Raw genomic sequence first — 27,807 nt, 5'->3', positions numbered from 1 at the left:
TCCCAAACTCCCAGTTTACATCTCCTCACCCCCTCGCCCCTTTTGTAACCACAGGTTTGTTTTCTACCTCTGTGAGCCTGTTTCCATTTTGCTCCTTTGGGTCATATTTCAGATCCCAAATATCGATGATATATGACATTGGTCTTCTCTGACTTGCTTCACTTAATATTGATAATCTCTAGGTCCATCAATATTAAAATACTACTTTCTCTAGGTCTGTGTCCTTTGATATAATTGTTTGGGACACAATTTGAGAAATGTTGGTAAGGCAGTTAAAAGTATGAAGAGTTTGTAGGTGATAGGGCCATTTGAAGGGAAAGAAGGAAATAGACCATTTTGGTTCATATTATCTGTGTTCCATCTGTAGACCATCTGTTCCTGTTCAGTTCCAGTACTTTCTCCCAACGTACCCACCTTCTGCATACCCACTGGCTGCTCACACCTACACCCCAATCACCAGCTCTGTGTCCACCATCCGACAGTATCCAGGTATGAACCCCACTGTTACGGTGACTTTTAACATTTTAGTTTTTGCAAGCAGTGAGATAGAAATTGATCGGTGGGTATTACTAGTATGAATTTAAAGATTCTAGCTTCAATTTTCAGAGTCGGATAAGGCGGAGATTAAAGCTTTAAGGTTGTGAAGCACCGTTTCTATGACTGTAAAAGGTTGTTACTTATTAGTGATATTAGCATGATATTATCCCACCCTGAGGATAATTATGAAGTTTTATTATCCCTTAAGATGGTAGTGCAGTTAAAAATGAATAAAACTGTACTCTTATGGAGTGTCTGTTTCATGGGTTATTTGTTGTGTTTTTAATGTTAGCCCAGTTATGCTCAACATTAACCGTCCAATCTTGTTAATAGTGTTCTTTTTGCCAGTCCAAAGTAAACAATACTTAAACTGCAAGGTTTGTGTAATCTTTTGCTGTGAGACCCTGAGCTCACTGTAGGCCTGAGAAAGCCAGGTTATCAGATTGTAGCCGTTGTCCTTCTCACGTGCCTCCGGGGCTGCAGCCAGGGCCGCCTGTGGCCATTGGGCATTTGAAGTGGACCTAGCACAAATGAAGAACTGAATTTTTTGTTTTAAATTAAAATGAGAGAAATTTCAAATATGTTTGGAACAACTTAGCAGTATGAAACTACTTCTTGCAAAATTGTTGATTTTATGGAATCAAAATAGAAATCAAGTATTTCTGATAAAAATTTAGTCTCTGAATTGAAATGTGATTTGAGAGTAAAATATACCCTCAATTTTGAAGACATATATGGAAAAGAGAATTTATAACATGTTACTAATAACTCTTACTAAGATGATTATTGTAAAATTATCATTTTGGGGGTATATTGAGTTAAAAGAGATGTATCCTAAAAATTAATTTGGCCTATATTTTATTATATTAATGTGGCTACTGGAAAATCTAAAATAGCGTGTATTATATTTTTGTTGGACAGCACTAATCTAAAGCTTTCAAACACTGGGATGTTTAAACAGCTTTGGAAACAGGTTCCTCCACCTCTACATTTTTTGTGTGTGTGCTTTGATTTTTTTTTTTTTTTTCCCCTGAGGGTGAGGGAGGAGATACTTGTTTTTAAAAACTTTCTTTTTAAAAGGAATTCATAACTGTTCTTTATTAGCAATCTTATAAAGTAAAACCTTGTTTAATTGATTGTCGCCACAAGTGGGATGCTAAAAGTATTGTAGAAGCATGTCTGTGTGTGAGTATGTGTTACACTGATTGCTGAAAACTCTGAGTCTCTTCATCAGTAATAGCACTTGCCTTCAGGTACCCTCCTCCATCCACTAGCTCAGCCCCTTGTTACTTCCCTAACAGTGCGGTGGTTTCGCCTTTCTGGAGAAGGCATCAATCATTCATGACCACTGGGTATTTCTCTGAACGCTAACCAACTGAAAAGAGCATGCAGGCTCTCTCGAGCTAACGGTGACTGTGCAGATACTGTCGCTTACGTATGGACTTTGTAAAGCTCCTGCATAAGAACACTGTGAAGTACTGGGGCTCCTGCCAGTCGTCTGTGTCTGCAGCATTCTTCCTTCACCTCTGCAGTAGCCCTGATGGGCACTAACCCAGAAGAATAAAGAGCACAGTCAGGACTGTATTTCTTCCCATATCAAACCGTCATTGTTGGTGCAGATGAGAGGTAGCGTAGTATTTGTCAAACATGTAAGTCTCCACATGGATGGACACAAATGAATAAGTCATTTAGAAACCAGCTAACAGTATCCTGTTTTCAAGTATCATGAATTTATTAGCCTATTTTTAAACAGATATTTTTAAGTCAAGAACAGAACAGGAAAATTGGTATATAATAGGCTCTGATCTTGCCAAATATGGATCACTTTACTATATAGTTTTTGGTAATTAGAACAATTGTTCGTGGTCTTGGTTGCTTTTACAGATGAGGTCTTTTTGGTCTATTATAGGTTAGGTGCAGAGATGAATATATAAGTCTAGATATATAACTATATATAACCATAGGGCTTCCCCAGTGGCTCGGGGGTAAAGAATTTGCCTCCAGTGCTGGAGATTCAGGTTCAATCCCTGGGCTAGGAAGATCCCCTGGAGGAGGGTATGGCAACCCACTCCAGTATTTTTACCTGGAGAATCCCACGGATTGAGGAGCTTGGAGGGCTACAGTGCATAGGGTTGCAAAGATTAGGACATGACTGAAGTGACGGCACGTATATGTAACTGTATATATATGTGTGTGACTATAGGTATGTAACGGAGAAGGCAATGGCAACCCACTCCGTTACTCTTGCCTGGAAAATCCCATGGAAGGAGGAGCCTGGTAGCCTGCAGTCCATGGGGTCGGGAAGAGTCAAACACGACTGAGCGACTTCACTTTCACTTTTCACTTTCATGCATTGGAGAAGGCAGTGGCAACCCACTCCAGTGTTCTTGCCTGGGGAATCCCAGGGACGGGGGAGCCTGGTGGGCTGCCGTCTATGGGGTCGCACAGAGTCAGACACGACTAAAGTGACTTAGCAGCAGCAGCAGCAGCAGCATAGGTATATAATCTATATATTTTGCAAGGAATTGCTCCCTCTCATATTGTTCCTGAAAATTCACTTGTTGCAGAGGTGTTTTCTGTTTCATTCATTCGTTTATTCATTCATTTATTAATTCTACAAATATTTATTGAAATTCTATGTGAGATCCTGTGCTAGCTCTGCTTTAAAATTGACTTATAAACAGATGTTGCTTTCAACAAGCTGAGAGTCTAGTAAGGAGATGAGGTGTGAAAAGATACTATAATATGCTCAAGCTCACAAGAGAGACTTGAGCAAAGCCACGCTGTTTCTGAGTTAAGAGGTTATTTCTACTTGAGCAGGTCGGGTTGGAGGTCAGGAATGATTTCCTAAAGGAAATGCCATTTGGGAAGCATCTTTCAGAGTGGATAGGGCAGAGCCATGGTAGGACTGGAGAAAAGCACATTTCTGTCTGTGAATAAGGTATTAACTAAAATATGTGCTTGAAAAAACAGAGTGGTTTCGTTTTGGTGGAAGCATAGTGTGAGTAAGAATGCAAAGTGTGGAATAAGATTAGATCTTGCTCAGTACTAGAGAATCTTAATGCCCATGCAGGAGACACAGGATCAATCCCTGAGGTGGGAAGATCCACTGGAGGAGGAAAAATGGCAGCCTGTATTCCATGGGAGAAACCCATGGCTAGAGGAGCCTGGCAGGCTATAGCCCACAGGGTCACAGAGAGTCAAACACGACTGAGCACGCACGCACACACGGTGTGGGTGAGAATATAAAGTGTGAAATAAGATTGGGTCTTAAAAAGGCTTGTAGTAGTAACTAGACTGCAGGTTCTATAGCAGGCAAGTGACCAAAAACTGTTGTGTAACAGAAATACCATGGGTATACTTCTCAGGAAGAAACTAGAATGCTCTGGAAATTGTCTATGTGTGTATTCTACAAAGGAAGAATTGTACTAGAACAGGGACTTTTAAGTTTATGTGTTCTATCACTTCATTATTCTTAATGCATAATAATTTACCTTTTTATTTGTCATTTATAAAACATTTTTATTATTAAAATTGAAGTATTTGTTGTTCAGTCACTAAATCGTGTCTGACACTTTGCCACCCCATGGACTGCCATGCCATGCTTCCCTGTCCTTCACTATTGCCCAGAATTTGCTCAAACTCATGTCCATTGAGCCATCCAGCCATCTCATCCTCAATCATCCCCTTCTCTGCCTTGCCTCAATCTTTCCTAATATCAGGGTCTTTTCCATTGAGTCAGCTCTTCACATCAGGAGGCCAGAGTATTGGAACTTCAGCATCAGTCCTTCCAGTGAATATTCAGGATTGATTTCCAATAGGATGGACTGGTTTGATCTCCTTGCTGTCAAAGGGACTCTTGAGAGTCTTCTCCAACACCAGTTTCAAAGCATCAGTTCTTCAGAACTCAGCCTTCTTTATGGTCCAACTCTCACATCTGTACATGTCTTACTGGAAAAACCACAGCTTTGGCTAGATGGACCTTTGTCAGCAAAGTAATGTCTCTGCTTTCTAATATGCTGTCTAGATTTGTCATAGCTTTTCTGCCAAGAAATTCTAAAATTCCAAAGTTGAGATATAATTGACATACCTTAGTTTCGCATGTACAGCATAATGATTCATTATTTGTCTATATTGCAGAACAATCACCACAGGTCTGGCTGGCATCTGTCACTATACAATTCCAGATTGGTTTTTTTCTTGTGATGAGAACTTTTTAAGATCTACTCTTAGGAACTTCCAGATTTACAATACGGTATATTTAACTGTAATCATTCTGCTGTGCGTTATATCCGCATAACTTAATGTCTTTAACTGAAAGTTCATGCCTTCTCACTACCTTAGCCTGTCTCACCCGCCCTCTGCCCTTGCCTGTGGCACCTCCGGTCTGTTTTCCTTATCCAGGGGCTCAGTTTGTGATTTTCTGCATTTTGGGTTCCATATGTATGTGAGGTCAGATGATGTTTGTCATTCTCTATGTGACTGACTTCACTGAGCACAATACCCTTGAGATTCATTCATAATGTCACAGATGGCAGTGTTTCCGTTTTTCTTTCCTTTTTAATAGCTGAGTGTTATTCCATGGTGTGTGTGTATACCATGTCTTCTTGGTCTACTCATCCACTAGTGGACATGGATTGTTTCCATATCTTGCCTGTTGTAAGTAACACTGCAGGGAACATGGAAGATACGTATATCTTTTTCCAGATTTGTTTTCTGAGAAGAAAGGTCTTGTTTGTTTTCTTTCCACAAATAGTGAGAAATCCCTTCTCTTTTTGTTTCTTCCTGGGAATGTTTGTGTTTTCAGTTTTGTTGTTGAGTCAGTTTTTAATGTACATGGGTAGATGATTGAAAAAGGACAGGTTGATTGTTCTCTCTCCCAAGTGCATATTTTAGAATTTAAAATTAATAACTACTATATTTCAGAAATTCCTCTGATAGTGGTTCTTCTATCAATTAAAGCAAAGATTCTTGACTTGGAGGCATGGATAGATCGCAAAAGTTTGTATTAATTATTTCATAGTTGCCTGGCTCACATTTGGCTTTTAATAAATGGTTTTTTCTCATTTTAATGCTATTTCTGCAGAAAGATCATCTCAAATTAGTAGAAAGTAAGTTGGAGAAAACATCAATGCTTAGAGATTTATATAGCACTTTTTTTTTTAATTGAGAGTTTAGATCTTGAACGTGGAAAAATTGTTTTGATTTTTGAGTGTTTTTCTCCTTGAGTGAAGTCACTCAGTCGTGTCTGACTCTCTGCGACCCCATGGACTGTAACCTAACCAGGTTCCTCTGTCCATGGGATTTTCCAGGCAAAACTACTAGAGTGGGTTGCCATTGCCTTCTCCAGGAGATCTTCCCGACCCAGGGATTGAACCCAGGTCTCCCACATTGTAGGCAGACACTTTACTGTCTAAGCCACCAGGGAGCTAACATTCTTGTCACTTTCTGCATCATCTGTAGTTTCAGCTCAGGCTCCAAACTCTGCTATCACAGCTCAGACTGGAGTAGGGGTGGCATCCACAGTCCACCTGAACCCCATGCAGTTGATGACAGTGGATGCATCTCACGCTCGACATATCCAAGGGATCCAGCCAGCCCCCATTAGTACACAGGGGATCCAGCCAGCCCCCATTGGCACCCCGGGGATCCAGCCAGCCCCCATCGGGACACAGGGAATTCACTCAGCAACCCCCATCAGCACCCAAGGACTTCAGCCTGCACCAATAGGGACCCAGCAGCCTCAGCCCGAAGGAAAGACTTCAGGTAATTTTAATTTTTTACATGGAACTTGGTATGAAGAGAAAAGATACGTAGGGTTTAAATAATGGTTCTGCCACTTGCTGGCTTTGTGTTCTCAAGTAACCTCATTAAACCTTAGTTTCCTCTTTGGAACATGAGTTGCTTAGAACTTACTTGTCAGGATCATTGTAAGCATTAGAAACTGCATATGTAAATAACTTAATAGGCATTTGCACAGGGGGAGAAGCACTCTTAGTTGAGAGGGTACATTCACCTTTATAAAGGTAGTATGTACATTCCATTTTAGGATTTTCCTTTTCATTTTAATTTTTTTGGCTCACTGTGTAGCTTGTGGGATCTAGTTCTCCAACCAGGGATTGAATTCAGGCCCTAGCATTAGAAGCGCAGAGTCCTAACCACTAGACAGCCAAGGAATTTCCTAAGATTGTTTTTGGAGTTGTTTGTAGAGCATAAAATTAAGATAGACTGAAATGTTAGTACCATTATTAGGAATTGAGAAGTGGTGATATTTTACAAAAAGTCTGTAGGAGAACATTTCTTGAAGTGTGGTATGTACTTTATGTATCTTATTTATTAGTAACTATGATTGTAGAGCAAAGAAAAGTGGTTTTTGATCAGTAGGCTCTATAACTTCTCCCATTTTGCCATCTGCTTTTGCTCTTATCCCTGTGCTTGAAATTGGAAAGTCCTAACGTGGGTACTGTTCAGTGTGGTAGTCTAATCATTGTTCTTTGTCTCGTGCGACATTTTAGTAATGTTACTTCTGTTTCCTTCTTCTCGTTGTTCTCTCCTGTCCCCTCCATGTCCTCTAGCAGTGGTGTTGGCGGATGGAGCCACAATTGTAGCCAACCCTATCAACAACCCATTCAGTGCTGCTCCAGCAGCAACAACTGTGGTGCAGACTCACAGCCAGAGTGTGAGCACCAATGCTCCAGCCCAGGGCTCATCCCCACGGCCAAGTATACTCCGAAAGAAACCTGCCACAGATGGGTGAGTAGACCCAGAAGTGTCAAATGACGCCTCTAGTTCTGGATATCATTGGTATAAACAGTAGGCACTAATCCAGTGCTGTAGCAAACTCAATTTCTGCCAAAATAACTTGCCGAACAGGTTGTTCAGTAGAACCTTGCTGAGTTCAGACTGTAAGACAGTAAGAATCCAGGATTCAGTTGGGTGTCAGTTTGTAAACATCTGTTGCATATTAATTACTTGGAGAGTTCTCTGTGGTTCTGAGAGTTTAATGCTGGAACCCCTAGCTTGTACTGAGTTTTTCAGGCTTATCTAGTTAGGCACAGTAACGTGTGCTGTCTGTCTTTTCCTCGCTATCCTAAATGAACTGTTGCTTCAGGCAAGCAGTGCTCCAGGTGTATTAAGGGTCACATTTAGTAGCGGATGATGTTCCATGTTGTCATAGAAGCTTCTGAGTTGGTGGGTCATCGGCGAGAAGATAGGTGCTCTGCTGTGACACAGAGATCCAAGTCTCTGTCTTTTAACACTAAGTCGGTTCATGACAAAGTAACCTTGTCAAGGAAAACGCAAGGCAGAGCTTGTAATGAAGATGGCAGATTGAACACGCTCTTCTTAATTTCTCCTCCTGTCAAAACCTTACTGAACTTTTAGTAAAGAGGCTTTTTTAAAAGATCATAAATACGCAAGGATGGGGAGAATAAGAGAGGACTCAAAAGCAACAAGACTTGAAGGCTAGAAAGCAGATAGGCAAGCACTCACTCCCTTAGCAGTGAGAATGGTGGATGTTAAGTCTGCAGAGAACAATTGAGAACCATCCTCATTTAAATTGTAAATCTTCAGAAGAACCGGAAACAGGAAGAACTGAGGGTGAAAGGAAGCTTGGCTGAAATCTGTCTGAAAAGTGATTAGGGCCCTGCCTTGTCTGCCCACACGGTGGATCTGTGCTGCGCCTCCCAGCCCCGGGGCACTCTGCAGGCGGCCCACTGGGAGCAGCCAGCACTGCAGAGGACAGGGCGCTGTACCAAAGGCAGACTAGGTGGCCTGGCCAGCGTGGCGTGTTGAGACTGCCTGTCCACTTCTCCCATTTGAGAAGAGAAATCGAGAAGAGGACTCTAATCTCCTAGGGCCCATCAGCCCAATGGGAAAGATCTAAAAATACCTACACTGGGCGTTGAAGGACCCTTCAGACAGGGATCACATCACCCTTAAGGTAGACAAACCCTGCCACACGCTCAGAGCATCCCATCAGCTTTTTAGTCCTCCTTCATCAGGAGCATGCAGCCCAGCATATCAGGTGCCTGCTGGGGATTCTAACAGTACAAGACAGGAACCACTGCAAAAGGCAGTTTGGAAGATGCAAAGGCTAGGCAAAGAGAATAAAACTAAAAACAAAACCTAAGAAAGCATGAACAGAGACAGACACCGTCAGTGCCATCTTCAAAGGACCAAAGAAATCTGCATCTATCAGACGGGAAGGCCATGATTCTCAAAGGGAACAGTCAGAGAACAAGAGTCTGTCCTGAAGTTAAAAGTGTGGGAGCAGAAACTGAAAATTCAGTAGAGGAGTTGAAAGGTAAAACAGGAAATCTCCCAGTAGAGCAAAAAGACAAAAGGGGAGAAAAAAGTACCAGTTCAAGAGAGTCCTGCCTTGGAAGAGGAGGGATCATAGTAAATTACCAAAACTGAAGAGTAAGAGTTCCCTGATTTAACAAACCACAAAATGCTTGGCACAGTAGGTGCAGTGGACACACACTGGTGCCAGGATAAAATATTTTGAGACTTCACAACACGGGACGCAGCAAGACCTGCCTTTTTCCCGTGCTTTGTCGTGTACAAAGGCCCTTCTGCTCACCTTCTGTGATGACCTGTTACCATCCAGGCCCTCTGGGGCCTGACTTCTCTGAGCGTGGCTTTTTGCTCTAATTGGGTCCTAGCTCTTCTTGGGGTCTCAGTGGCCTTTTCCTCGACTCTCCCCAGAGTGGTGGCTCTCTTCCCCATCCCTCCCTGTCGCTGTGCCCGGAGATGGGGTGACCGTCCTCTTGGTGCCTCATCACCACTTTCATCCACTCCTCCTCAAATGTTTTTTCTTATTATGGTAAAAGTCACATAATATAAAACATACTATTTCAACCATATTTAACGTACATTTCAGTGACATTAAATACATTCACATTGTTGTGCAGCTCTCACCGTCATCACCTCCCAGGTTTTCCACCTTCTTAAACTGAAGCTCTGTCTCCATTAAATACTAACTCCCCATTCCCCCGTCCCTTCACCTTACAGTGCCTTCACCCCCTGGCCCCTGGCATTACCAGTGTACTTTCTAACTCTGTGAATCTGACTGTTCTAGTCAAATACTAGCTTTTAAATTCAAATTAACTTCAGTGAAACATTCTTTACCGTCTGAGCCACCAGGGGAGCCCCTAATGAAACTTTCTTAAAAGTCCTGCTGGTCACTTGCATTTGCTGCCTTTCGAGTGTTTAGTGGCCCCATGTGACTGGCAGCCACCTTGTTGGGACAGAGTCAGGTTTGATTTGGAGACTGTGTGTGTCCTTAAGAAGGTACACAGTGGCTGGCTGTCATACTATCTTTAAGGTAAAGAGAAATTTGACATTTCCCAGCTCTGTGGCCTCTCAGTTGCTTGAATGTGTCCCTTGCATCCACCCTCCCGTAGCAGCACACCCCCAGGAGCACAAGCATTCCACAGCTCAGAAGTTTAGCAGCATTTTCTGTACCCCAGTGGCCCACAGCCTGCCTCCTTCCACGCCCCTGGCAGCAGAACTGTGACTCATCAAGACCCCGCTGGAAGCCTGCAGTCTCTTGGTCCTTAACCACCTTTTCACTCTTCTAACTGCTTTCCTGACATCTTTGTCTGCTTTCCCTGGTTCAGAGTCTGTGGTCCTTTGTGATCATTTCCTTGCCTCCGTCCTCAGGTTCCTTACCCTCCTCTTCGCTTTGTCAAAACCAGAGTTAAATCCTAATTTGTGTTACGCTGCCTGCATATGTGCAGCAGTGTTAGGGAGCACCACACTGCCTGGTCCTGCTTAACCTCACACACCTCCACTGGGGTATCATGGTGGACCAGCACTGTCTGCTTGCTTCCACCACCCGTCCAGACAACCAGGTGCCTCTGTTCTTTTCCAGGCTTCCACAGCTTCTCTCCACATTCACTAGTAGCTAATGAAAGTGCCACCTACTTTCTTGAGAAAATGGCAACAAGCACAAGAGAACTTCACAAACTAGCTGTCACATCCTACCTGCCAGCCTCTTTTCCCTGCTCCACCTCCATTTCCCAGTACAGGTGGGCTCCAGGGGAGCCTCTTCAGAGCTCCCATCACAACCTTTCTCACCTACTCCAGCTCCAGCTCTTCTCTCTCTCTCCTCCTCCATCAGTTTTTTCTTACTCATGCTACCTACCAGCCTCTTTCCCCACTCCACCTCCATTTCCCAGTATAGGTGAGCTCCAGGGAAGCCTCTTCAGAGCTCTGATCACAACCTTCTTTACCCACTCCAGCTCCAGTTCTTCTCTCTCTCTCCTCCTTCATCAGTTTTTTCTTATAAGTGGGTTATTCACATAAAAAGTATAATCTTGCTGTCAGTTCTTCCATCTTAAAAAAAAATTCTTCTATTAAGCCACTTTCCTCCATTCTCTACCCCATTTTATTTCTCCTGTTTGCAATGGAAATAAAGGAGTTATCTCTTTGCCTGTGCAGATAATGTAGGTACAGTATAATGAGTTAGCACAAAGGGAACCCAGTGTACATCTGTGTGATTACCAGTACTTCCTCCCAAAGGTTACTGACCAGTTTCTCTTCTTACCCTCTTTTGCCTCTTTCTGATAGAATCATATATATATTTTTGTGACTCTGTCATCTTTCACTTGGTTTTGGACAGTTCATCCATGTTACTACATGTGATTGTAACTTTTCAGTTGTTGTTTAAAATACCCTTATAAAAGAATAGCATCATTTATCCATGGATCTGTGGGTTTTTTCCAGTTTGGGGCTGTAATGTTATCCCAACATCTTTGTACATCACCTTTGATGTGTCCATAATGTAGTGCCCCAGAAGGGATTTGCTGGGATGTGGTCTGTGCTCATGTTCAGACCTAACAGGTAACGCCAGCAATTTGTTCAGGTGTCACACCCATTTGCACGCTCACTGGCGGTGGAATCATTGCCTCTGTCGTCACCAACACTTGTTATTTGGCACTCTTTGTAGGTTTGGTCATTCTGTACATTTATAGTATATCTCTTTATGGGTTTGGGGGGGGTGGTTTGTTTTCTGGGGTGAGTGGAGTTGGTCTTGCTTTTTCATTTTTAATGTGGAAAGTTTAAACATAATACAAATTTGAACATAAGAATTTATTCCCATAATCCAACTTCAGTTATTAACTTAGTTCATGTTTTATCTGTATGCCTATCCACTCCCTTTTTTTACCGGCTCTTTTGTCCCTTGGAGTTTTCCCTTCCCCCGCCATCTCTTTCCCTGAATTCAGTTGTAGCCCCATTGTATTAGTTTCCTTAGGGCTGCTATGATAAATTATCACAAGTTTGGTGGTCTGAAGCAGCACGAGTTTATTCTCACAGTACGATGACTAGGCGTCCCTCCTCAGGGAGAGCGCTCTGTGCCTCTCTCCCAGTACCTGGTGGCAGTTGGCAGGCCTTGGAGCTGCTTTGCCTGTGGATGCACCGCCCCACTCTCTGTTTCCGTATTCACATGCCCTTGCCTCGGCCTGTCTCAGATCTCCATCTCCTTTCTGTTGCATCAGCCATTGGATTTAGGACCTGCCCTGTAACTTTTATGTTGTTGTTCAGACACCAAGTTGTATCCTACTCTTTGTGACCCTGTGGACTGAAGCACGCAAGACTCCTCTGACGTCCGCTGTCTCCCGGAGTTTGCTCAAATTCATATCCGTTGAGTAGGTGATGCCATCTAACCATCTCATCCTCTGTTCCCCCTTCTCCTTTTACCTACAGTCTTACCCCAGCATCAGGGTCTTTTCTAAAAGACTCTAAATCTAGAATTATCTTACGTCAAGACCCTTACCTTAGTTACATTTGCAGAGACCCTCTGTTTTGGCATTCACAAGCACCGGGAATTAGGACCCCAGTGGCTCATTTTAGGGAACACAATCCATGCCCCTGTCTCCCGCCACCTAGTTTCACTTACTCTCTCCTCCACATTTTCCAAGTTGTTACTTTAATCTAAAGGCTTGATTCTTTTCCCCTTTTAGCAAAATCCCTTCATAAGTTTGCAGTTTAGTGTTTTGTTGTTTAGTTGCTAAGTCACATCCAACTATTTTTGTGACCCAGTGGACTGTTGCCCACCAGGCTCTTCTGTCCATGCATTTTCCTAGGCAAAAATACTGGAATAGGTTGCCGTTTCCTTCTCCAGAGGATCTTCCCTACCCAGGAATCAAACCCACATATCCTGCACTGGCAGGTGGATCTTCATCGCGGGCCGCCTGAGAAGCCTGATTTTAGTATTATACTAGGAGAAATATGCTGTCTGCTGGTCACCCTTTTTTGAGATATTAACAGGCTTGATGATCAGTATCTGAATTCATTGCATTGCAGAATGGTGTGTTCTCATTCTAGACATTTTCTCTCAAACCAGTTCTCTTCTAGTATTTGCTTCTGCCACTCTGCCAAAATTACACATCGGGATCATTTATGATTTCCACATCACTAAGCTCTGGTCTGAGCCGCAGGTGGCCTCTCTACTACATGACATATTTGATCACTAGCTAGCTGTCTTAATCGACTTTTTTCACTCAGCTTCCATTAACTTGCTTAGGTCAATATGAATACATAGGTGTAATAATGACTATGAATACTAAACGAATTTAAATTTTAAGTACAAAGGAAATGTGTAGGTAGAAAGTAGAAGAAGCAGATAAGAGTCAAAATGGTTGCTTCCTGACGAGAGACAGGCAGGAAGTGATGAAGGATGGGAAAGAGATCGGCTGTGTTTTGTTAAAAGCTCTTTAGTACTATTTGACTTTTTAAATAATGTGCCTTTATTACATTGACAAAACTTTTCAATGCATTAAAAAGCACCTGGCAACATGGTGCTTTAATTTCACCGTAGATCCACGTAGCAGATGTGTTGTTCTTACCCTTGGAATGCCCACAGACTCTTGTATTCTGGGTTTGTCTCTTGTCTCTTCTAGAATGGCAGTGCGGAAAACCCTCATTCCCCCTCAGCCTCCTGACGTGGCCAGCCCTCGCGTGGAGAGCTCTATGCGGAGTACGTCTGGGTCGCCCAGGCCTGCAGGGTGAGCACATAATTGAGGACAGGAAAGTCTAGTAACATGAGACAAACTTCACATAATTTGTTTGTGTGCATCTGAAAACCCATTTTCTAAGCTGTGTGATCTGGACACATCTCTCGACCTCTCTGGTTCTTAATTTCCTTATTTTTGAAATGGGCATACTTGTAACATCTTCCTCATAGGATTCCTGTGTATTCATAGCACTCAGAATAGAGCCTGCCTATAGTGAACACCCAGTTCCTGTTGCTGTCAAAAATGGCATGATGACAGTTAATACATGCTATTTTATTCATCTTCTTAATTCTAAAAATAGTGTTTTGGAAAAGAAAATGAGACAATATAAAAAGTATAATGTAAAAATCTTTGTGCCATTCTCCACTCACCTCTCTAGTCCCCCTCCCCAGAGTAATTTGTTACTGTTTTAGCCTCTGAGTCTTTGTTAACCCCATGGATTATGTATCTTGCCAGGCTCCTCTGTCCATGGCATTTTCCAGGCAGGAATAGTGGAGTGGGTTGCCATTGCCTTCTCCAGGGGATCTTCCCATCCCAGGGATTGAACCTGCATCTCCTGCATTGGCAGGCAGATTCTTTAACACTGAACCACTTGGAAAGCACCCCCAGAGTAATATTAATTGGTTAAAGTTTTGTTAAGTATCTTTCCACATCTTTTTCCACATACATATGTAGATAGGCTGATACATTCTTAGAAATAAGACTTTATTGATTGTTTATTATATGGCATTTTTTACTTATGTCAGTAATAGCTTACTGTGTTAACATATTTAGATCTACTTATTCATAAATTTCTGCTTTATTGACTGTGTCAAAGCCTTTGACTGTATGGGTCACAATAAACTGTGGAAAACTCTGAAAGAGATGGGAATACCAGACCACCTGACCTGCCTCTTCAGAAACCTATATGCAGGTCAGGAAGCAACAGTTAGAACTGGACATGGAACAACAGACTGGTTCCAAAGAGGAAGAGGAGTATGTCAAGGCTGTATATTGTCACCCTGCTTATTTAACTTATATGCAGAGCACATCATGAGACATGCTGGACTGGAAGAGGCACAGCTGGAATCAAGATTGCTGGGAGAAATATCAATAACCTCAGATATGCAGATGACACCGCCCTTATGGCAGAAAGGGAAGAAGAACTAAAGAGCCTCTTGATGAAAGTGAAAGAGGAGAGTGAAAAAGTTGGCTTAAAGCTCAACATTCAGAAAACTAAGATCATGGTATCTGGTCCCATCACTTCATGGGAAGTAGATGGGGAAACAGCAGAAACAGTGTCAGACTTGATTTTTGGAGGCTCCAAAATCACTGCAGATGGTGACTGCAGCCATGAAATTAAAAGGAAATTAATTTCCTTACTCCTTGAAAGGAAAGTTATGACCAACCTAGATAGCATATTCAAAAGCAGAGACATTACTTTGCCAACAAAGGTCCACCTAGTCAAGGCTATGATTTTTCCAGTAGTCATGTATGGATGTGAGAGTTGGACTGTGAAGAAAGCTGAGTGCCGAAGAATTGATGCTTTTGAACTGTAGTGTTGGAGAAGACTCTTGAGAGTCCCTTGGACTGCAAGGAGATCCAACCAGTCCATTCTGAAGGAGATCAACCCTGGATGTTCTTTGGAAGGAATGATGCTGAAGCTGAAACTCCAATACTTTGGCCACCTCATACGAAGAGTTGACTCATTGGAAAAGACCCCGATGCTGGGAGGGATTGAGGGCAGGAGGAGAAGGGGATGACAGAGGATGAGATGGCTGGATGGCATCACTGACTCAATGGATGTAAGTCTGAGTGAACTCCAGGAGTTGGTGATGGACAGGGAGGCCTGGCGTGCTGCAGTTCATGGGGTCGCAAAGAGTCAGACACGACTGAGTGACTGAATAGAACTGAACTTCATAAAACTTCATTCAAAAAATTATGAATGCCATATGTGTACTAACTATCATTTCAGAATCCAGGGAAATAAAAGTGACTGAAACAAAGGGTCCATTCCTTAAGCGTACTGTCTAGTGAATGTAGAGAAATAATAAATATGTGAAGAAAAAGAAACCAGTGTAAAAGGAATATAAGTGATGGGAGAAGAGGTGATGACTTCCAGGAAGGTTTCTCTGAGCACAGGTTTTAAGAGCCACGTGTTCCCTGATGTAAGACTGTTTTGGGCAGAGGAAAGAGCAGGGACCTGGACTTTGATGTTGGAGTACTTGCGGTCACCACTTTGTACATTAGTGCAAAAATGTACAAATAACCATGTAATCAGAAACTGTACATGGTTACTTATAATTTTTTTGTGACCTTAAAAACATTTGTGAAAATATTGAAAACGCTCTTCCTATTTCTCTAGGGAATCTCTCTGGCCTAGGGATCAAACCCAGGTCTCTTGCACTGCAGGCAGCTTCTTTACCATCTGAGCCACCAGAGAAGCCCATAATATATAGGGAAGTGGAAAAAAAAAACCTAAAATTTACTTAGTACGCTGTAATTTGAACATCAGACGCACTGAGACATTAAAACATTAAAATGTTTTATTTCTTTCTAAAAACTCATCAAGAGTTCACCCTCTCTGTCCGAGGGTTTAAACACATGGTGAGCATCCACAGGTTTTGGTATCTGTATTTTCGTATCCCCTAGGGGATGAGTACCAAGGGGCAACGGTAGTTGGAACAGTGCTTGCCTTATCCATATTATATAATTTGTGCAAGAGTCCTTCTATGCTTTAGTGCATTGTCATATTGCTTTCTAAATTTGGATCTGCCCTGACATTTTATCTTTTGTATTTTCAATATTGTAAATTTTCTCTAAGAGTTCCTTTAATGTGAGGTTTCTGCCAGTATCACTTGCAGGGACAGCTTATCTACCTTAACTAATCCTTGGAGTCAGTGTGCACATTTCATAGCAGCGTCTTTATCCTTGCTAGTGCAGATAAAGATTTCTCTTTGGAGAAATGTGTGTTTAGGCTGTTAGGTGTTGTGAGCTGTTAGTAAATTTTGCAATTTATCAGTCGTATCATTTGCAAATATTTTCTCCCAATCTGAGGGTTGTCTTTTCATTTTGTTTGTTGTCTCCCTTGCTGTGCAGAAACTTTTGGGTTTAAGTAGGTCCCATTTGTTTATTTGTTTATTTTTGTTTTTATTTCCATTACTGTGGGAGACAAATAAGATAATGCTGTGATTTATGTCAGAGAGTGTTCTGCCTCTGTTTTCCTCTAGGAGTTACATAGTGTCCAGTTTCCCATTTAGGTCTTTAATCTATTTTGAGCTTATTTTTGTGTATGAAGTTAAGGAATGATCTAATTTCATTTTTTTAAACTTGTATGTAGCTGTCCAGTTTTCCCAGCACCATTTATTGAAGAGACTGTCTTTCCAACGTTGTGCAGTCTTGCCTCCTTTGTCATAGATTAATTGACCACAGGTGCGTGATCTTATTTTTGGGTTTCTGTCCTGATCCATTGATCTGTAATTCTGTTTTTGTGCCAGGACCTTACTGTTTGGATGACTGTAGTTTTGTAGTGTAATCTGAAGTCAGGGAGTTTGATTACTCTGGCTCTATTTTCTTTCTCAAGATTGCTTTGGCTATTCGGGGTCTTTTGTGTCTCGAAACAAATTTTGAGATTTTTGTTCTGGTTCTGTGAAAAATGCCATTGGTAATTTGATAGGGATTGCACTGATAATCTGTAAATTGCCTAGAGTAGTTCATCAACATCTTATACTTTTCCGAGTACTTATACTTTTGTTTCCTTAGGTAGGTTTATTCATAGGTATTTCATTCTCTATGAGGTGGTGGTAAATGGAATTGTTTCCTGAATTTTCTCTTTCTGATCTTTTGTTGTTAATATATAGAAATGCAACAGATTGCTACATGTTAATTTTGTAACCTGCAACTTTACCAGATTCATTGATGAGTTCTTGGAGTTTTCTGGTAGCATCTTTAGGATCTTCTGTGTTTAGTATCATGTCATTTTGTCAACAGTGACAGTTTAACAACTTCTTTTCCAATTTAGATTCCCTTTACTTTGTTTTCTTTCCTGATTGCTGTAGCTAAGACTCCCAAAATTATGTTGAATAAAAGAGGTGAGAGTAGAATCCTTGTCTTATTCCTGGTTTTAGAGGGAATGCTTTCAGCTTTTCACCATTGAATATGATGCTAGCTGTAGGTTTGTCATATATGGCTTTTATTATGTTAAGATATGTACCCTTTTTGCCCACTTTTTGGTTTTGGTATCAGGGTGATGGTGACCTCAAAAATGAGTTTGAAAGTGTTCCTTCCTCTGCAGTTTTTTGAAACAGTTTCAGAAGAATAGATGCCAACTTTTCTCTAAATGTTTGATTAAATTTGCCTGTGAAGCAGTCAGGTCCTGAACTTTCGTTTATTGGGGGGTTTTTAATCACAGTTTCAATTTCGCTGCTTTTGATTGGTTTGTCCTTTTCTTCCAGGTTGCCCATTTTGTTGGCATATTGTTGCTCATAGTAGTCTCATGATTCTTGGTATTTCTGTGGAGTCAGTTGTAATGTCTCCTTTTTCATTTCTAATTTTATTGGTGTAAGTCCTCTCCCTTTTTTTCTTCATGAGTCCAACTAAAAGTTTATCAATTTTATCTTTTCAAAGAACCAACTTTGAATTTCATTGATGTTTGCGATTGTTTTGTCTCTATTTCATTTATTTCTGCTATGATCTTTGTGATTTCTTTCCTTCTGCTAACTTTAGATTTTGTTTGTTGTTCTTTCTCTAGGGGTTTTAGGTGTAAGGTTATGTAGTTTATTTGCGATTATTCTTTTTTCGTGAGGTTACATTGTACTGCTATAAACTTCCCTCTTAGAGCTCCCTTTGCTGCATCCGATAAGTTTTGCACCATTGTGCTTTAGTTTCATTTGTCTCTAAGTATTATTTTATTTTCTCTAAATTTATTCAGTGATTCGATTGCTTGTTTAGTAGCATAATGTTTAGCTGCCATGTGTTTGTGTTTTTTATAGTTATTTTCTTGTACTTTATTTCTGATTTCATAGCAATTGTGATCAGAAAAGATGTTTGATATGATTTCAGTTTTCATAAATTTACCAAGGCTCACCTTGTGATCCAACAAGTGGTCAATCCTGGAGAATGTTCCACGTGCACTTGAAAAGAATATGTAGTCTGCTGCTTTTGGTTGGAATGCTCTATGAATATTAATTAAATCCATCTGGTCTAACGTGTCATTTAAAGCCTGAGTTTCCTCTTTAATTTTCTACCAGATCATCTGTCCGTTGTTGAAAGTGGGGTGCCAACCTACCCCACTATTGTTGTGTTACTGTCGATTTATCCCGTTATGGTGGTTGGTATTTGCCTTGCATACTGAGGTATTCGTATGTTGAGTTCATGTATATTTATAGTTGTTATATTGTCTTCTTGGACTGAACCCTTGAGCATTATGCAGTGTCCTTCTTTTTCTCTTATAACAATATTTGTTTTAAAGTTTGTCTGATACAGATATTATTACTCCACCTTTCTTATGATTGCCATTTGCATGAAATACTTTCTGCCATCTCCTTAATTTCAGTCTGTAAGTGTCCCTAGGTCTCACGTGGGTCTTGTTTTTATTTTCGCCCAACCAGTCTTTGTCTTTTGATTGGTGCATTTAATCCATTTACTCAAAGGCAATTATTAATTTATATGATTCTGTTGTTGGTTCAGTAGCTAAGTCTTGTCTGACTTCTTGAAACACCATGAATGCAACATTCCAGGCCTCCCTGTCCATCACCACCTCCCAGAGTTTACTCAAATTCATGTCCATTGAGTCTGTGATGCCATCCAACCATCTCATCCTCTATTGTCCCCTTCTCCTCCCACCTTCAATCTTTCCCAGCATCAGGGTCTTTTCAAATGAGTCAGTTCTTCTCATCAGGTGGCCAAAGCATTGGAGCTTCAGCGTCAGCACCAGTCCCTCCAATGAATATTCAGAGTTGATTTCCTTTAGGATTCACTGGTTTGATCTCCTTGCAGTTCAAGGAACTCTCAGGAATCTTCTCCAGCACCACAGTTTCAAGGCATCAGTTCTTCGGTGTCAGCCTTCTGTATGGTCCAACTCTTGCATCCATACATAACTACTGGAAAAACCATAGCTTTGCCTACACTGACCTTTGTCGGCAAAGTGATGCCTTTGCTTTTTAATATACTGTCTAGGTTTGTCACAGCTGTCCTTCTAAGGAACAAGTGTCTTTAAATTTCTTGGCTGCAGTCACTGTCCTCAGTGATTTTGGAGCCCAGGAAAATAAACTGTGCCACTATTTCTACTTTCTCCCCATCTGTTTGCCATGAGGTGATGGGACCTGATGCCATGATCTTAATATTTTGAATGTTGAGTTTTAAGCCAGCTCTTTCACTCTCTTCTTTCACCTCCATCAAGAAGGTCTTTAGTTCTTTACTTTCTGCCATTGGAGTGATATTATCTGCATATCTGAGGTAATTCTCCCAGCGATCTTGATTCCAGCTTGGTATTCATCCAGCCCAGCATTTTGCATGATGTACTCTGCCTGTAAATTAAATAGCAGGGTGACATTATATATCCTTGATGTACTCATTTCCCAAATTTGAACCAGTCCATTGTTCCATGTCCATTGCTAAGTGTTGCTTCTTGACCTGCAAACAAGTTTCTCAGGAGACCGGTGAAGTGGTCTGGTATTCTTTCAGAATTTTCCATAGTCTGTTGTGATCCACACAGCCAAGGGCTTTAGCAAAGTCAGTGAAGCAGAAGTACGTTTTATTTTGGAGTTCCCTTGCATTTTCTGTGATCTAGCATATGCTGCCAATTTGATCTCTGGTTCCTCTATCTTTTCTAAATCTAGCTTGTACATCTGGAAGTTCTTGATTTATGTGCTGTTGACGCCTAGCTTGAAGGATTTTGAGCATTACTTTGCTAGTGCGTGAAATGAGTGCAATTATATGGTGGTTTGAACATTTTTGGCATTTTCTTTCTTTGGGATTAGAATGAAAAGTGATCTTTTCCAGTCCTGTGGCCACTGCTGAGTTTTCCACATCTGCTGGTATATTGAGTGCAACACTTTTTAACAGCATGATATTTTAGGGTTTGAAATAGCTCAGCTGAAATTTCATCACCTGACTAGCTTTGCTCATAGTAATGCTTCCTAAGACTCACTTGACTTCAAACTTCAGGATGCCTAGGTCTAGGTGAGTGATCACACCATCATGGTTACCCAGGTCATTAAAGACCTCTTTGTATAGTTCTTCTGTGTATTTGTGCCACCTCTTCTTAATCTCTTCTGCTTCTGTTAGGTCCTTGCCTTTCTCTCCTTTATTGTACCCATTTTTATATAAAATGTTCCCTTGCTATCTCTAATTTTCTTGAAGAGATTTCTGGTCTTTCCCATTCTGTTGTTTTCCTCTGTTGCTTTGCATTGTTCATTTAAGGCTTTCTTCTCTCTCCTTGCTGTTCTCTGGAACTCTGCGCTCAGTTGGGTGTATCTTTCCCTTTCCCCTTTACCACTTCTCTTCTATTTTCAGCTACTTATAGGACCTCAACCAGTGTGCCTTCTTGCACTTCTTTTTCTTTGGGATGGTTTGGTCACCACCTCTTGTACCTTGTTACAAACCTCCATCTTTAGTTCTTCAGGCAGTCTGTCTGGCAGGTCTCATCCCTTGAATCTCTTTGTCACCTCTGTTGTATAATCATAAGGGATTTGATTTAGGTCATACCTGAATGGTTTAGTGGTTTTTGCCTACTTTCTTCAATTCAAACCTGAATTGTTTAATAAGGAGCTCATGATTGGAACCACAGACAGCTCTGTGTCTTGTTTATGCTGAGTGTATAGAGTTTCTCCATCTTTGACTGCAAAGAATATGATCAGTCTAATTTCAGTATTGACCATCTGGTGATGTCCATGTGTAGTCATCTCTTGTGTTGATGGGAGAGGGTGTTTGTTATGACCAGTGTTTTTTTCTTGGCAAAACTCTGTTAGCCTTTGCCCTGCTTCATTTTGTACTCCAGGGCCAAACTTGCCTGTTATTCCAGGTATCTCTTGGCTTCCTCCTTTTGCATTCAAATCCCCTACAATGAAAAGGACATTTTTGGGGGTGTTAGTTCTAAAAGGTCTTGTAGGTCTTTGTAGAACTGTGCAGCTTCACTTCTTCAGCATTAGTATTTGGGGCATAGACTTGGATTACTGTGATGCTGAATGCTTTACCTTGGTAACGAGCAAAGATCATTCTGTCACTTTTGAGATTGCACCCAAGTACTGTATTTCAGACTCTTTTATTGACTAAGAGGGCTATTCCATTTCTTCTAAGGGATTCTTGCCCACAGTAACAGATATCATGGTCATCTGAATTAAATTTGCCCACTCTGGTCCATCTCCTGCTTGACATCTCCAGTTTACCTTGATTTATGACCCTGACATTCCAGGTTCCCATACAGTATTGTTCTTTACAGCATCAGACTTTACTTTCACCACCAAACACATCCACAGCTGAGTGGCATTTCTCTTTTGGCCGAGCCTCTTCATTCTTTTTGGAGCTGTTTCTCTGCTCTTCGCCAGTAGCATACTGGACACCTGCCAACCTGGGGTGTGTATGTATATATACACTCTTCTTCCTGTGTCAATCTTTTTGCCTTTGCATACTCTTCACTGGGTTCTTGAAACAAGAATACTGAGGTAGTTGGCTGTTGCCTTCTCCAGTGGACTAGGCTTTGTCAGAACTTTCCACCATGACCTGTCCACCTTGGTCGGCCCTGCATAGATGTCGTGGCTCTTAGCTTCATTGGGTTAGACAAGGCTCTGATCCTTGTGATCATTTTTGTTAGCTTTTTGCGATGTGGTTTTTGTTCTGGAGGGTGTGCTATTGTAGCACTGATTCTTCTGTCTGCCCTCTGATGGATAAGGATAAGAGGCTTGTGCAACCATCCTGAAAACTAGGTCTTACTCAGATGGGCAAGACAGTTCAGTTCAGTTCAGTCACTCAGTCATGTCCGACTCTGCGACCCCATGAACTGCAGCACGCCAGGCCTCCCTGTCCATCACCATCTCCCAGAGTTCACTCAGACTCACGTCCATCGAGTCCGTGATGCCATCCAGCATCTCATCCTCTGTTGTCCCCTTCTCCTCCTGCCCCCAATCCCTCCCAGCATCAGAGTCTTTTTCCAAGGAGTCAACTGTCCACATGAGGTGGCCAAAGTACTGGAGCTTCAGCTTTAGCATCCCTCCTTCCAAAGAACACCAAGGACTGATCTCCTTTAGAATGGACTGGTTGGATCTCCTTGCAGTCCAAGGGACTCTTAAGAGTCTTCTCCAACACCACAGTTCAAAAGCATCAATTCTTCGGTGCTCAGCTTTCTTCACAGTCCAACTCTCACATCCATACATGACCACAGGAAAAACCATAGCCTTGACTAGACGGACCTTAGCTGGCAAAGTAATGTCTCTGCTTTTGGATATGCTATCCAGGTTGGTCATAACTTTCCTTCCAAGGAGTAAGTGTCTTTTAATTTCATGGCTGCAGTCACTATCTGCAGTGATTTTGGAGCCCCACAAAATCAAGTCTGACACTGTTTCTGCTGTTTCCCCATCTATTTCCCAGGAAGTTATGGGACTGGATGCCATGATCTTAGTTTTCTGAATGTTGAGCTTTAAGCCAACTTTTTCATTCTCCTCATTCACTTTTATCAAGAGGCTTTTTAGCTCCTCTTCACTTTCTGCCATAAGGGCGGTATCATCTGCATATCTGAGGTTATTGATATTTCTCCCGGCAATCTTGATTCCAGCTTGTGCTTCTTCCAGCCCAGCATTTCTCATGATGTACTCTGCATAGAAGTTAAATAAGCAGGGTGACAATATACAGCCTTGATGTACTCCTTTTCCTCTTTGGAACCAGTCTGTTGTTCCATGTCCAGTTCTAAGTGTTACTTCCTGACCTGCATATAGGTTTCTCACGAGGCAGGTCAGGTGGTCTGGTATTCCCATCTCTTTCTTTTCCACAGTTTATTGTGATCCACACAGTCAAAGGCTTTGGCATAGTTAATAAAGCAGAAATAGATGTTTTTCTGGAACTCTTGGTTTTCACATGATCCAGCGGATGTTGGCAATTTGATGTTTCTCTGCCTTTTCTAAAACCAGCTTGAACATCTGGAAGTTGACGGTTCATGTATTGCTAAAGCCTGGCTTGGAGAATTTTGAGCATTACTTGACTAGTGTGTGAGATGAGTGCAATTGTGCGGTAGTTTGAGCATTCTTTGGCATTGCCTTTCTTTGGGATTGGAATGAAAACTGACCTTTTCCAGTCCTGTGGCCACTGCTGAGTTTTCCAAATGTGCTGGCATATTGAGTGCAGCACTTTCACAGCATCATCTTTCAGGATTTGAAATAGCTCTACTGGAATTCCATCACCTCCACTAGCTTTGTTCATAGTGATGCTTCCTAAGGCCCACTTGACTTCACATTCCAGGATGTCTGGCTCTAGGTGAGTGATCACACCATTGTGATTATCTTGGTCGTGAAGATCTTTTTTGTACAATTCTTCCGTGTATTCTTGCCACCTCTTCTTAATCTCTTCTGCTTCTGTTAGGTCCATACCATTTCTGTCCTTTATCAAGCCTATCTTTGCATGAAATGTTCCCTTGGTATCTCTAATTTTCTTGAAGAGATCTCTAGTCTTCCCCATTCTGTTGTTTTCCTCTATTTTTTTGCGTTGATCACTGAAGAAGGCTTTCTTATCTCTCCTTGCTATTCTTTGGAACTCTGCATTCAGATGCTTATATCTTTCCTTTTCTCCTTTGCTTTTCACTTCTCTTCTTTTCACAGCTATTTGTAAGGCCTCCCCAGACAGCCATTTTGCTTGTTTGCATTTCTTTTCCATGGGGATGGTCTTGATCCCTGTCTCCTGTACAGTGTCATGAACCTCCGTCCATAGTTCACTAGGCACTCTATCTATCAGATGTAGACCCTTAAATCTATTTCTCACTTCCACTGTATAATCATAAGGGATTTGATTTAGGTCATACCTGAATGGTCTAGTGGTTTTCCCTACTTTCTTCTATTTAAGTCTGAATTTGGCAATAAGGAGCTCATGATCTGAGCCACAGTCAGCTCCCGATCTTGTTTTTGCTGACTATAGAGCTTCTCCATCTTTGGCTGCAAAGAATATAATCAGTCTGATTTCGGTGTTGACCATCTGGTGATGTCCATGTGTAGAGTCTTCTCTTGTGTTGTTTGTAGAAGATGTTTACTATGACCAGTGCGTTCTCTTGGCAAAACTCTGCTAGCCTTTGCTCTGCTTCATTCCGCATTCCAAGGCCAAATTTGCCTGTTACTCCAGGTGTTTCTTGACTTCCTACTTGTGCATTCTAGTCCCCCAGAATGAAAAGGACATCTTTTTTGGTTGTTAGTTCTAAAAGGTCCTATAGGTCTTAATGTTCAACAAGACAGTGTTCATTAAATCTTTAATCCAGTGTCTGCTAGTGGGTGGGGCTGTGCTCTCTCCCTGTTATTTGTCTGGCCTGAGGCAGCCCAGTCCCGGAGTCCTACAGGTTCTATGGTAAGGCTAACGGCTACCTTCAGAATAGTCTGTGCCAACATGCACCTCCCGGGACTGCTGCTGCCGGTGCCCCTGTCCCTGTGGCAGACCAGAGACCCTCAGATACTCACAGGCAGGTCTGACTCAAGTCTCCTATGGGGTCACTGCTCCTTTCTCCTGGGTCCTGGTGCGCACATTGCTTTGTTTGTGCCCTACAAGCATCTCTGTTTTCACCACTCCTGTGAAAGTTCTGTCATCAAATCCCGCTGTCCTTCAAAGTCGGATTCCCTGGGGATTCCCATCCCTTTGCCAAATTCCCAGGTTGGGAAGTCTGATGTGGGGCATAGATCCTTTGCAGTGGGAGAACTTCTTTGGTATTCTGGGTCTCCAGTCACCCACCCAGCAGGTATGGGATTTGATTTTAACATGATTGCGCCCCTCCTGTCATCTCGTTGCAGCTTCTCCTTTGTCCTTGGACATGGGGTATCGTTTTTTTGGTTCAAACATCGTCTTGTCAGTGGTTGTTCAGCAGCTGGTTGTGATTTTGGTGTTCCCACAGGAGATGAGTGCACATTTGGAAATCACCATTCTGCTTTCTTTTACAATGAATTTGACTACTCTAGGTACCTTGTATAAATGGAGTCCTACAGAACAATCACCCCTCAATATCCCTGGGGCATTGCTTCCATAACCCACACCACTGCACATACCAAAATCCATAGAAGCTCAAGCCCCTTATATAAAATGGCACAGTATTTGCATGTAACCTATGTATCTCTGGATTACTAACAATACATACAGTGTCATTGCTGTGTATGTCTTAGCGAGTAAGCAGCAAGTTCAAGTTTTGCTTTTTGGAACTTTCTGGAATTTTTTTTCCCTGAATATTTTCCATTTCCTGCTGGTTGAATCCGCAGATGTGGAGCCTGCCAGGTTTATAGAGTGCCAGCTCTCTTTGTCTTCGTGATTGGCTTATTTTACTTAGTACCCTGTCCTGAGATGCACCCCTCAGATGGTTTTTTGGGTTTTTTTTTCCAATCTAGGCCTAGTCTTTTCAACCTCTTGTAATGGTCTTTAGCATAGCAGAATTTTTGAATTTTGATGATGCCCAATTTATCTGGCTTTTTTTTTCTTCTATAGATTATGCTTTTAGTATCATGTCTAAAGAACTCTGATCATAAAAGTTTCACGGTTTTACATTTTTGCATTTAGATTTCTGATTCCTGTTTAGTTCATTTTCTGAGGTCTCAGTCAATATTGAATTTTTTGCCTATACAAGTCCAGTTGTTTTTGGCCTTGAGCTTGAGGGGTATTATCTTGTGTTGCTTTTGATACTTTTGGATTTTCAGTAGTAGTGATATAAATAGGCAAACTTTTACAGCTGTTAAATGAAATATTTGACTTAAAAAATGAGAAGAATTTGTAAGGACATTAATTTTGTCATATAAAACTGACAAAAATCAATACATTTTTGAACACTATATTTGTAGATGTCCGAAGTATCTCTGATGAAACATATACTGGAAAGTTATAAGAGTGGTGCCTGTGGGTAGAGGGCTGGGTATGCAAAGTGGAGGGAAGTTATTCTCAGTTTGTATTGTTTTGCATCTACTCAGGTTTTAAAGCTCCCAAGGCAACGTGCACAGTAACAGATTCTTGGGGAGAAAATACACTAGCTTGATGAAGACTGCCTGCCTTTCAGTGAAGTGACTTTCAGCGATTTGCTTAAGCTGCCCTTTGTTTTCTAAGTTAATTTTCGTTACTGCCTATAAAAACTTGATGGCAGTGGTTCTAAAACTTGAATTCCCTGTAAAAGTGACCTTTAAGTTCAGCTTCTAAAATCAAGGAATAGAGTTTTAGTTGTACTGTGTGGTGGACAAATATTCACGTCTGAGACGATCCAGGTTAAGTAAAGTTCCTGTTGTTTGCTACGTCATCTTTGCTTTTGTTTTTCAGTGCCAAACCCAAGTCAGAAATCCACGTGTCAATGGCCACTCCAGTCACTGTGTCTATGGAGACCATGTCGAGTCAAAACAGTGATCAGCCCACCATTGCAGTCCCACCCACCACTCAGCAGCCTCCACCAGCCATTCCAACTATGATTGCAGCAGCTAGCCCCCCGTCACAACCAGCGGTTGCCCTTCCAGCCATTCCTGGAGCAGTTCCCATCACTCCACCCATCACTACCATTGCTGCTGCCCCTCCGCCGTCAGCAGCTGTGGGTGGCAGTCTCTCTTCTGTTTTGGGCCCTCCTGTACCAGAGATAAAAGTTAAAGAAGAAGTGGAACCAATGGACATCATGAGGCCAGTTTCTGGTAAGTCCATTTGTAGGGTACTCTTTGCTGGCAATTGCTTCTTCCCCTTTTCTTACTCTCCTCAAGAGTCCAAACTCTTGTATGCCCCTCAGTCTGGAAGCCTGACTCCTAGATGCCCATTTGAAATTTCCATTTCATTAGTTTTTAATAAATAGAAGAAAGCATCCTTTTTAAAACTAAAACCATATTGCTGCCATTTTTGTAACTAATTTTATTTCTCACCCAAATCAATGAAAAGATTGTTTCCCCAAGAGTATTTTTAAACATAGCTTCTTACATTCATTAAGGAAGTATTACCATATGAAGAGGATCACCATACTGTCGACTTAAAAAATAGTCATAATCTAAAAGTTAAGAGTTATGTTTTATTCAGTGGAAATTTTTAGGACTTTTAGCCTGGGAGACAGCATCTCAAGTGACCCTTCAAGAACTGCTCT

General features: G+C 41.6%; 1 protein-coding gene across 7 annotated transcripts in view; it reads left to right on the top strand.

The window, feature by feature from the left end:
• SAP130 (Sin3A associated protein 130) overlaps positions 1–27,807 on the top strand; it is a 75,017-nt gene that overhangs the window by 28,247 nt on the left and 18,963 nt on the right. For 3 of the 7 annotated variants that reach the window (XM_018065891.1, XM_018065908.1, XM_018065918.1), the window contains exons 12-16: positions 368–489; positions 6,001–6,303; positions 7,113–7,290; positions 13,446–13,550; positions 27,012–27,370. In XM_018065891.1, the coding sequence (XP_017921380.1) occupies positions 368–489; positions 6,001–6,303; positions 7,113–7,290; positions 13,446–13,550; positions 27,012–27,370 (1,067 nt within the window). The remainder of the gene's footprint in view (positions 1–367; positions 490–6,000; positions 6,304–7,112; positions 7,291–13,445; positions 13,551–27,011; positions 27,371–27,807) is intronic. The other 4 variants (XM_018065912.1, XM_018065920.1, XM_018065901.1 and 1 more) reach the window with 3 other exon arrangements.

Source organism: Capra hircus, chromosome 2 (assembly GCF_001704415.2).
Source record: "Capra hircus breed San Clemente chromosome 2, ASM170441v1, whole genome shotgun sequence".
Taxonomy (NCBI): Eukaryota; Metazoa; Chordata; class Mammalia; order Artiodactyla; family Bovidae; genus Capra; species Capra hircus.
Note: the sequence above shows the minus strand (reverse complement) of the source record. Positions and strands in the feature narration are given on the sequence as shown.